Source organism: Bombus huntii, unplaced genomic scaffold (assembly GCF_024542735.1).
Source record: "Bombus huntii isolate Logan2020A unplaced genomic scaffold, iyBomHunt1.1 ctg00000068.1, whole genome shotgun sequence".
Taxonomy (NCBI): domain Eukaryota; kingdom Metazoa; phylum Arthropoda; class Insecta; order Hymenoptera; family Apidae; genus Bombus; species Bombus huntii.
This window is the reverse complement of record NW_026099327.1, coordinates 638922-651123: the sequence shown is the minus strand read 5'-3', so window position 1 is coordinate 651123 and position 12202 is coordinate 638922. Positions and strand designations below refer to the sequence as shown.

At 49.2% G+C, this 12202-nt stretch overlaps 2 protein-coding genes across 2 annotated transcripts; both read left to right on the top strand.

Annotated features, from left to right (window-relative positions):
• Positions 1-7078: 7078 nt before the first annotated feature.
• Positions 7079-9760, top strand: LOC126876277 (uncharacterized). Its single transcript, XM_050639127.1, has one exon. It carries the CDS (start codon positions 7079-7081, stop codon positions 9758-9760), a length of 2682 nt encoding a protein of 893 aa, XP_050495084.1.
• Positions 9761-9847: 87 nt separating this feature from the next.
• On the top strand, positions 9848-10882 carry LOC126876276 (uncharacterized). Its single transcript, XM_050639125.1, has one exon. It carries the CDS (start codon positions 9848-9850, stop codon positions 10880-10882), a length of 1035 nt encoding a protein of 344 aa, XP_050495082.1.
• Positions 10883-12202: the final 1320 nt, after the last annotated feature.

Genomic DNA, 12202 nt, shown 5'->3' with positions numbered 1-12202 from the left:
CACGTACCCCCAAGTAGACTCTGACCGTTTTTCCCATTCGGTATATGCTGAATGTTTCAGTTGGAATTCAGTCGTCTTTGCCAATATCCTAAGCTTTCTCCTTATACTTTATAACCATCCAGACAATAAATGTTATTTCTCTATGTTAGTATGTTTAGTATCTCATGGTTATCGATAATGATTATATTATTGTCTTCGTCGAATTGTGTGACGGTACATGTCGGCTTTCATGAATTCCTATTTGTATCCGTTCTGGTTGTGTCAGAGTATATCACTTATGTTGTGGTTTTTTGGGCGGAAGACGCAGTTAATCGATGGTGAAAGTTCTTTGGGTTTTTATTTGGATATGTTTTCCATTCTACATTTCCAGTAGTTTCTTATGAAGTTGTGGAAAGCTTTTCTAATTTCGTATTCACTCTCTTTGTTCCTCTGTTATTCTGCTCTTCTTTTTCTTCTCCAGCAACGCTAGTAATTTTTCACCGTTGCGTTTGATCTTTTATTTTAATGTACTAATTCTTTGTAGGATGATTGGTTCCCCGTGTTACTATCCTTTTTCTTGTTTTTATCTTTTGTGCTTTAGATGATTTCTATAGACATGATTTCTATAGGTAATCCGGGTACGGAATTCGATCTTTTCATGTTTTCGCTTGATTTCAATAGTACTTTTATGCACTGTACTAGTTCCACTTCGTTTAATTCTTCTGTTATCCGTTTATTCATTGGTGTTAATTCTATGCGAAAAAACATTTGCGTAATAAAAACTAGGACTTTGTTTGAATATAACAGAATTCTTTTGTCAAAATCCAGGAAAAGATACTTACTTTTGCTACGTTTATGACTCCTTTCATATACTTGCACGGTGTGGTATTTTTCGAAGCAATTGCGTGTATGCAGGGCCGGTTTAACCAAACGAGTGGCATAATAGTACATCGATTCTCTTCTTCTACCTTTGATTTTCCGATTACAACATACCACACGATCTTTACTTCCTTCTGTGTCATCTCGCCGAATGACATGTAAAAGGCCGTTTAGTCTTTCTGCTGTTCCAGAAGTTGATGAAGTATTCTTGAGGTCGGCGTCACGAAAATGCCCAATTAATTGACCCATCAAGCGACGTACGAATTGCAAATGCGTTATTTTGTTTTTATTCTTTTTCTTCTGGTTTGCGTTATATAATAAGTAAGAATTTATTGTTGATATTTCCAATCCGCAAAAAAGTAATTTTCGCCACCATTTTTGGGACTTTCGTATAAAACGGTATGTAGCTGTTTACTGGTCTGCTTTACACCGCCCATATATTCGTGGCGGGACTCGACGACGGAACTGTTTTCGATGGCTTCGCGATACAAAGCGCCATATCATAAAAGTGTAAGGCCGACATGCTTCCTACATCCTTCCGTCGAATATTTGGAAGAAGACATACGTGGCAACGGTCGCGAACGCGTAACGAACGCGTGCGTAGTGCGGATATCGAGGGGCAAGAAAAGAAATAGTCGTTCGTATTCGAGTTCCTTTCCCGACGTTCCGCGCAGCGAAATTGAAAGGGACGTTCTGAAAAAAGCAGAGTAAACTGGAGTAGCTTTGACCTGTATACCAGGTTCAAAAGGAAATTTAAACGTTTCGGTATAGTTACATGTTTAATTAAGGAACGGTTAACCGGAAAATCTTTGTAATTGAAAAGCATTGAATTCCGAGTAAAGTTGGCGAGCAGATTTCAGCTCGTTGATGGGTCTTAAACGAGGTCGAAAATTCCACTAACGGCTATCTTGGAACACTCGATGAAAAGGATCCGTGGAGTAATGATTTTCCACAAACTTTATTCGGCGTGTCCCTCGTACACGATGACGTAAAGCGACCAACCATCGTGATTAACTCAAATACGGCGGAAGAAGAGAAAGAAAAAGAAAAGTATCGTGGAGAAAAGGTAATACCATCGTAACCGTCGTAAATCGTTGGCAGTTGTCGCGTGTCGATGGTACGTTGATCGGGTCGGTTGTACGCGGAAGCTCTTTATCGACGGACTCGAAAAAACTTTCACATCCGGCGATCGCTAAGCAATTAAAGTTTAGCGGAAAATCCATTTCTCTGGCGAAGAAAAGAGTGCGAGCTAGCGGCGCGTGGATAATATTAACTGATTTATATCCCGGGATTTAATAACCCGGCGACGTTGGGCCGGAGTACAGAGGCTCTCAATTACAGTCGGAACAGCGTCGTTAATACAAAAGGAGGCTGTTACGGTCGATAGATGGCGGCCCTTATCGTTGTCTCTCTGCCACCAGCAGGTTTCAGCGACGCTGCCTCGATATATCGATACAACCCCCCATTGGGTGAAACGACAGCGGGCTGGCTGCTGTTTTTTCGCTACGGTCGGACCCGCGCTCCCTGTCGCGAAATGCTTTTGCGTCACGATGGTTTCGCGTCGGTTGTTTGCGCGCCGTTTCGTTACATTCCTGTGACTATAACGCTTGGTTACGAGTCGAAAAACGTTTCGTTTCCCGCTGATCTTTGCACGAGTACGAATTTTTCTATTTTTCGACAGTGGATTTTTTTTACAAGTTTCTATACGCGAACATTCGTTGATTTATGCATCGTCGTATACGTATTGTCGTTGCGTGGACGCTGGTTTGCTGAACAGCGCGACGTTTTTTCCATCGCGGGAATCGCACAGACGCGTAAAGCGAAGGCCACCTTGGTATTAGGTATTCTCTTTGAGAAACGTGCAAGCAGAATAGGAGAAAAACAGCACGAGACGCGTTGCAAGGCGCGCGTTGATATACTTGTACGTATAGCCAGAAGCGGAAGGAGATTTCGCGGAGACTCGAGTTTCCAAGACTGACCGTGGCACTCGTCGCGTATATTTCGCAGGATCGTTTTATTTTAGAAAAACCGGTCTCGCCGTTCTCTCCAGTCGGCGCCCGTAACTTTTCGTAAACTCTGTTGCCAAATTGCTGGCGAAGAGATGGAAACACGGGCGGCTGGATAGCGCGGTCCACGGGTAAATTTTGTAAGAAAGAAATTTATTAACAGGAGTCGGCCAGATTTCTTCCGCGCACCGATTCTGCGTCGCCAGTGCGAATTTCCGCGAAATTTTTCACGCGTGTGTATAAAAGGACGACACAGGATGAAACCGGGCCGCGTATTTCGCGTAACGTTATTTGCTCGCCGTAGGGTACTTGCAAACAAACGCGTATTTGCCCGTTCATTACATTCGTTTGGCAACAACGTTGCCGTTGCCGTTCTTTCCACCCCCCCCCCCCCCCCCCCATCATCAGCGCATGGTTTTTCACGTGTTTATCACTGGCGATTTACGTTCCGCGTTGATTAATTTTTCAGCAGAAATTCAGCGACCGTTCCAAGGCAGGCCGCTCGAATATTCGCTGGTTTAGCTCGGGCGGACGCCGAAGATTCGTTTCTGCCGAGCTGCAACGGCAAACAGGTCGTTAAGCCTTTAAGTTCAGGCCTCGAGTGTACAGAGCAAACTCACGGCTGTTCGCTCGCCGCGCGTTCCAATGGCAACGACGATCGGCAACGCAGCGATTAGGCATCGCGACAACGCGCGCCGAAACTTGGATCGGCCAGACCAACCACTGCGAAAGAAATTCTCTTTCCGTAGGATTCTCGAGAGGGGTCGGATTTCGATCGCAATCGCTATCCCAAATTGCGCGTCACTGGTTTACAAACGGTTCGAACGTAACAGCAGCTAGCTGTAAAATCGACGACTTGAAATCCGCTGGGGCGTCGAGGGGCATGCCTCGACGTCCCCAAAGGCTAATTAGTTTATTTTCGCACGACGGTGGGGCGATGCCCCGGTTAGCGAAACTCCCTTTCCGAATCGTTGATCAGTGTACGTAATATTATACGACGGGTTATTTACCGAGGTTACGACGCTCGCTCGATCGCAGTAGCTTCGGCGCACGCGAGCATCGCGACGCTCGGGGCTCGGGGCTCGTGGCTCGCGTGCCGCTCAAATTAATCAACAGTCAACCTTTTGATCTTTCTTCTCGCGTCCCGATGCATTCGCCGATATTAAAATCGGAAAATTTCCATTTCCATCCGCTTTCCGCGGCTCCACCAACTTTATTAATGTCTCGTGTTACAAACCGTTCGTCCGATTTGCTCTACCATCGAATCCCTCTTTCATCTATCTCTTCGAATTCGACGCTGAATTTGTATTTTCATGCGGATTACGCGGTCCAGGGAATTTTGGTCGTTCCGGTTTTTACTTATTAATTGGAATTTAGGAATGTTACGACGCCTAAAGCATCTGCTCGCCAGCCCGCGCGACCGGACAACAACCGACCTGCGTAACGGCACTTCGACCCTCAATAAACCTAAGGACCCACCATAACTTTCATTTCCCTGCATTGTTTCGCCATATGTCTTCAATCCGATTGTCTTGAAGAATTGCAAGCCAAAATATGCTCGAAACACAGTCGGTTTTAGAGGTGTCCTTGGGTTTATTAGTCGCCTTTAAAACACGGAGAAAGCGGGTATGCACCCATTAGGAAAACCCGAATAGCCCTGTAATAAAACAGGCTTGGTTTTCTCATACACACAGTCATTTACGCACCACGATGGTAGAAGACTCCCTACTCATCCCTTCGAGCAGTAGTGCAGCATGACCAATCGACACCGCGGTTCGTTACCCTCACTTTTCCTAACGAAAGTGGGACCAACGAATCCGCGTTCTTTATGCACAGGGGCACACCCACACCGAACTTTCTTCCGTATTAAACAAAAGAGCGACAAACGGTCTACCAGCTAACGCCTAACGCGACAGTCTCCCAACTAACGCCTAACGCGACGGTCTCCCAACTAACGCCTAACGCGACGGTCTACCAACTAACGCCTAACGCGGCAGTCTGCACATAGCGCGAGAGTCGCATTCTTCACGCAAATCTTTTGTAACTAAGTGCTTGGAAATATATACTTTATAATACTGTGAATCCCAGTGTTATACCAACTCAATCACCCCTCATTATCTCAAAGGAAATCAGGGGATCGATCAATTCGTGGTGTCGATTGTTATAATCGTAACGGGGATTTACGACCCCCGTTGACGACTCTCCTCGCGAGTACGTCTCCCCGCGATTGGTCGAATTTACATGGTCCTTCGAGCCGGATCTCGTGCCACCAAAAAGTGCACTGAACAGTGACTATACAGTGTCGCGTGAGATCCAAGTTCCAACCACTTAGTCAACTGAGCAAGGGAACCGCCATCGGAGAGAAGCACCTCCGTCGCGCAGCATCTACACGAGCCCACGCCGCATCGTAACGATTAGCAACAGAATCCCAGATCAACGTCCATTTGATCAAGGTAAGGGCGTTCATTATCAAAATCAAACATGGCCCAAGCTGAATCAATCAGCACGTTACGGCGGAGACGAGGCGTCCTAGCCCGTCGACTTGCAACCATAAGGCGCGAACTCGATGAGTACGAAGCGTCTGGGAAGGCAAACAGAATCTTCCTAGCATCTTGCCGCAGCTCGTTCGATGAGCTTTGGAGGAGGATACTCGAGGTTCAAGAAGAGTTAGGTGTGGTAGATGAGGGGGAAGATGCGCGGGTAGATTCGTTATCGCAAGAGCATCGGGAGCTTGACATGCGGTTCCGAGAGCTCTTTGAGCAAATATCAGCAACAACCCCGTCGACTACAACAAGAGGTGAGACGTGCCGGAAACCAGAGCCGACCACCGTTCCAGAGGTCCGCGTGCCCCAATTCGACGGTGCCCTCGAGAATTGGACCTATTTCTACGACACGTTCACATCCATAGTGGACCTTAACGAAGGTTTGACGAATGTCCAAAAGTTCCAGCATCTACGCTCATCTATAACTGGACGGGCCGCACAGAGTATCCAGTCATTAGAACTCACAGAGGCCAACTATTCCATCGCGCTTGATACACTGAAGGACAAGTTCAATTGCCCCCTCCAAATCTGCATGCGCCATTGGAATCTGATGCGTAATTATCCGGAAATCAAAAGGGAAACTCCAGAGGCCCTAGAGGATTTGTTGGAAACCATCAGCGTAAATCTAAAGGCGCTCGAACATCTAAAGGAGCCCGTCACTTCAAACATAGCGATGATCGAATTGATCGCGTCGAAGTTGCCCGCGTCCAGCCTGCGTAAATGGCAACGCACACATTCCCCCGCCAAAAGGTGCCATCCTATCAGCATCTGATAGACTTTCTCAAAACACGGGCGAACGGGACTCAATTCCTCTCTAAAGAGAAGGAATCAAAAGGGTCAACACACAAACACCGCAGTCAGCGAACAACCATACCGCATGGGCGAACCCTTGCTACAACCAGCAGAACGGTGGTGTGTCCGACCTGCAACGGACATCACGAGATCAGACACTGCAAAATATTCAAGGCCAAATCAGCGACCAAACGTTTTCAAATCGTGAAGAAGGCATCGTTGTGCATAAATTGCCTAGGCACAGGACATTCGCCGACACAGTGTACATCGGGTTCGTGTCGTATCTGCGGTCACCGACACCATACGTATCTACACCGCGAAAAAACCCAGGTAGATTCATGGTCGTCGAGCGGTCGATCTTCGAGCGGTCGATCGTCGAGCGGTCGATCGTCGAGCGGTCGGTCGGCAAGCGGTTGGTCGCCGAGCAGTCGGTCGTCGGACAGTCGCGCATCGAGCGGTCGGTCGTCGGGCAGTCGCGCACCGAGCGGTCGATCGTCGGGCAGTCGTTCATCACACAAGCGAGCCTCCACCGAACAATCCCCATCGGGATCATCGAAGTCGCGGTCGTCCCACAAATCGAGGCGAACATCCGATACTTCACGGAAGCATACATCTTCGGTTCCAAGAGGTACGAAAGAGCATTCCTCGTACGAGTCACGCTCAGCCCGGATCCGGAACACCACCCCAACCTCTTCATCCAAGTCCCAACCGGGGCAAAACTGACTGTCCGAGACTACGACAGCAAGGGGGATCGGACTAACAAACACATCTCCCCACACCCCTCTGCATTATGATCTGTTGGCCACAGCACAGATCAAGGTTTTGAACAAACAGGCACAACCAATCCGAGCCCGAGCCTTACTCGACACTGGGTCGAGCATGAACTTCATGACCGACAGGCTCGCGAACTCCCTCGGTATAAGGCAAAGGAGATGTGCGATCCAGATCGGAGCCCTCGACAATTTGAGCACCACGGCAAAACGTTACACCACGGCCACCATCACGTCGACGGACGGCGAGTACAAGAAGACATTGAGATTTCTTGTTATCCCGGCCATATCGATCCTCGTACCAAGCGAGCCCATCGATCCCTCGAGTCTGGGATTACCCAGAAATATTCATCTAGCCGATCCACAATTCCATTGCCCAGCCCCGATCGATGTTTTACTTAGTACCGGATCAACATTCGCGTCGCTGTGTATCGGGCAGGTCAATCTGGCACAACCAGGCGAACCTGAACTACGTCTACAAAAAACACGCTTCGGCTGGGTAATCGGGGGGAGTCCCACGTCCCAAACCGCGATAAATACGTTCCACGCAACCACAACGGCTCTGCAAGAGGACCTCGCACGGTTTTGGGAGATCGACGAGGGACAGGCCACTACTCATCTTTCGGAATCGGAACGACTATGTGAAGAACATTTCCGAAACCATGTCCGACGAACCAAGGAAGGCAGATACATCGTTGCATTACCGTTCAACGAAAAGCTTTCCTCACTAGGGTCATCGAAGGCCACTGCAATGAGCAGGCTCGCCTCTCTTCATCGCCGATTCCAACGCGACAAACAATATGAAACCGCGTATAGTGCTGTGATTCAAGAATATTTAGACTTGGGTCACATGACAAAGATCAACACGGATCACGCCACCGACCACGGATATTATTTACCACATCACGGCGTGACCAAGGAATCGAGCGACACCACCAAGCTACGGGTTGTGTTCGACGGCTCAGCTTCAAGTACCACGGGAGTGTCTCTAAACGACGCCCTTCATACGGGTCCGAAATTACAAGAAGACCTGAGGAACATCCTATTGAGATTCCGGTCATTTCAATATGTCCTTACCGGCGACATCGAGAAGATGTACCGCCAATTCCTCCTACGTCCAGAAGATCGTCCCTACCAAAAGATTCTGTGGCGTGCCGACAACGGAGAGATCGAAACTTACCGACTCAACACCGTAACGTTCGGTCTATCCGCAGCCCCGTATCTGGCCATCCGATGTCTCAAACAGTTGGCAGAGGACGAGGGACCTCGATTTCCGAGAGCAGCGCAGATCCTACGGCGAGACTTCTATGTCGACGATGCGTTGACCGGAGCCGATACGAAGGACGAAGCCCTATCAATCAGGAATGATCTCACGAGATTACTTAAGCTAGCCGGTCTAAATATCCGCAAATGGGCCTCAAACGATCGGGATCTGCTGAGAGGGCTACCTGAGGAAGACACCAAGCAGAAATTACATCTCGGTGAGTCATCCACGTTAAAAACACTCGGCGTCTTTTGGGATTCAGCCGACGATACCATACTATATTCGGTCAAGACGAACAGTGACACTTCCCGAATCACAAAGCGATCAATCAGCTCAGTCATCGCACAAATATATGATCCACTAGGATTGCTCGCGCCGGTAATCGTTCGAGCAAAAATGATTTTGCAACAAGTCTGGACATTGAAGGTAGATTGGGACGAATCCCTTCCGTCAGACGTACACACAGCATGGATCAAATACCACACCCAATTGCCGTTGTTAAATGCGGTAAGGTTCCCTCGGAAGACCATCCTAGAATCCGCAACGAAAATTGAGCTCCACGGATTCTGTGACGCTAGCGAAAGGGCATATGGGGCGTGCGTCTACGTGCGGACGACTGACCGAAAGAACAATATTTGGACTCGACTCCTCACGGCGCGGTCGAAGGTAGCGCCGCTCAAATCGCTCTCCATACCACGTCTCGAATTAAGTGGGGCACTTATTTTGACGTCCTTGATTTCGTCAATACAACAGGCCCTGACGACCAAGATATCGCGGATAGTCTACTGGACTGACTCCACCATCGTACTCCATTGGATCAGGTCTTCGCCGCACACCTTGAAAACATTTGTGGCGAATCGAGTCGCTGAGATACAGACCAAGACCAATATCTCCGACTGGCGTCATGTGCCTACCGACGATAATCCAGCGGATCTCATCTCCCGAGGCCAGACGCCCAAGGAATTCCTATGTCCGTCCATTTGGAAAAACGGGCCAAGGTGGCTCCTGCAAAGCGAAAGCTATTGGCCGGTTTGGAGCCCGATACCGGTAGTCGACCTCCCGGAGCAAAAGAAGACGATCTGTCTGAGGACGAGTGTTAACGACAACACTCTCCTCCATCGCTACTCGTCTTGGCCAAGACTAATAAGAATCGTCGCCCGGTGTCTTCGATGGAGACATAAGCAACACCGAACTGCCCATCTCACCACAGACGAACTGACCGCAGCGCACAACAGGCTAATAAAAATCTTACAATCCCAGCATTTCGCGCCTGAAATTCGGATCCTCCAAAAAAATCGAAGCGAGGACGTTGGAGGGAAACTACAGCCATTAAACCCCTTCCTCGACGAAGATGGGCTACTCCGGGTAGGAGGGCGACTAACCAACTCCGCCATACCCTTCAGCCAAAAACACCCGATCATCCTACCGAAATCCCCGGTGACAGAGCTAATTATAGAACAAGAGCACCGGAACAATCATCACACAGGGACCCAAGCTACCCTATACGCGATGAGACTGCGCTATTGACCGATCGACGGCCGTAGCCAGGTATGGCGCACTCTCAGAAGGTGCGTCCGCTGCTGCAGAGCCAACCCTCCACCAGTGGAATACTTGATGGGTGATTTGCCAGAGGCGCGTATTACCGAATCGCGGCCGTTCAGGAACGTCGGAATCGACTACTGCGGCCCATTCTACATCAAGGAGAGGAGGGACCGCAACCGACGTAAAATCAAGACGTACGCCGCCATATTCGTTTGTCTGGCGACAAAGGCGGTCCACATAGAGTTAGTCAGCGACCTAACCACCGACGCCTTCTTGGCCGCGCTACGCCGTTTCATCTCGCGGCGAGGATACTGCGCAACGATCCTCACCGACAACGGCACCAATTTCGTCGGGGCTAATCGGGAGCTGCAAGAACTCCGGACCCTATTGCAGTCCGACGACCACCAGGATAGGGTACAGAATTTTCTCGCCGACCGACAAATACAATGGCGTTTTAATCCTCCGAACTCACCACATTTTGGCGGCTTATGGGAAGCCGCAGTTAAATCGTTCAAACGCCATCTCATCCGCGTGGTCGGCACGGAGCTCCTGACCTTTGAACACCTCAACACCCTTGTGATCGAAATTGAGGCCATTCTCAATTCACGCCCACTGACTCCCATCTCATCCGATCCGAAAGATCCCCCTGTCCTCACTCCCGGTCATTTTCTAATCGGTGATACCCTAACCAGTTTACGGGAGCGTGATTTCAGGACAGTTCCATCAGGACGGCTATCCAGTTGGCAGCGCATTCACCAGATTAAGCAGCACTTCTGGAGCCGATGGTATCGAGAATACCTAAACGAGTTAACCCGCCGCAGCAAATGGGACAAGGGCAAACACAACATTCATGAAGGCACCGTAGTAATCCTCAGGGAGGACAACGTGCCCTCTATGCAGTGGCCTTTGGGCCGCGTAATCAAGGTCCATCCAGGAGCCGACGGAATCATCCGGACCGCTACCGTGCAGACGGCAACAAGCATCCTGGACCGCGGCGTCAAAAGACTGGTCCCCTTACCCATCCACCCAGATCCAGACGAGGCCGAACGCCCACACGGAGCGAAGGAGGTCACCAACGACACACCAGACTCCACAGCCAGAATTTGATCGGTGCCCTCTCAACGGGGGGAGGATGTTACGACGCCTAAAACATCTGCTCGCCAGCCCGCGCGACCGGACAACAACCGACCTGCGTAACGGCACTTCGACCCTCAATAAACCTAAGGACCCACCATAACTTTCACTTCCCTGCATTGTTTCGCCATATGTCTTCAATCCGATTGTCTTGAAGAATTGCAAGCCAAAATATGCTCGAAACACAGTCGGTTTTAGAGGTGTCCTTGGGTTTATTAGTCGCCTTTAAAACACGGAGAAAGCGGGTATGCACCCATTAGGAAAACCCGAATAGCCCTGTAATAAAACAGGCTAGGTCTTCTCATACACACAGTCATTTACGCACCACGATGGTAGAAGACCCCCTACTCATCCCTTCGAGCAGTAGTGCAGCATGACCAATCGACACCGCGGTTCGTTACCCTCACTTTTCCTAACGAAAGTGGGACCAACGAATCCGCGTTCTTTAGGCACAGGGGCACACCCACACCGAACTTTCTTCCGTATTAAACAAAAGAGCGACAAACGGTCTACCAGCTAACGCCTAACGCGACAGTCTCCCAACTAACGCCTAACGCGACGGTCTCCCAACTAACGCCTAACGCGACGGTCTACCAACTAACGCCTAACGCGGCAGTCTGCACATAGCGCGAGAGTCGCATTCTTCACGCAAATCTTTTGTAACTAAGTGCTTGGAAATATATACTTTATAATACTGTGAATCCCAGTGTTATACCAACTCAATCACCCCTCATTATCTCAAAGGAAATCAGGGGATCGATCAATTCGTGGTGTCGATTGTTATAATCGTAACGGGGATTTACGACCCCCGTTGACGACTCTCCTCGCGAGTACGTCTCCCCGCGATTGGTCGAATTTACAAGGAATTTCAAAGTTATCGTAGACATCTAGAGACGGGTTGTTCGGAGGTCTCAAAGTTTCCAAAGAGAACGAAATTCGGCCAATCTAACTGCTCGGGTTACGTCGTTTGAATTAAAAAAAAAAATCTGCACGTTCGATTTCCAGATAAATAAAATTTTTTGAATGCGATTCGCAGCGCGAAATTCGAGCAGCGGCTATTCGATACGACAATTGCACGATATAGAAGGGGTTTCTATCGCGCGCAATGCTTGCGTAGAATCTCGACGATAGGTACGCGGTATTTGTCGACTAACTATAAATATCGAACAGTTCGACTGGCTGCGCGAAGTAGCGAGTTTCCACGCGCGAGCAATAACGTTTACAATATATTTCACGTAACGGCAAATAGCGCTAATTGTACGCCAGCGTTTTGCCACAGCGATCGTGCGATAG

Bases quoted from the DNA above. Each gene is read 5' to 3' on its own strand.
- LOC126876277 (XM_050639127.1), top strand. From the start codon at position 7,079: ATGAACTTCATGACCGACAGGCTCGCGAACTCCCTCGGTATAAGGCAA.
- LOC126876276 (XM_050639125.1), top strand. From the start codon at position 9,848: ATGGGTGATTTGCCAGAGGCGCGTATTACCGAATCGCGGCCGTTCAGG.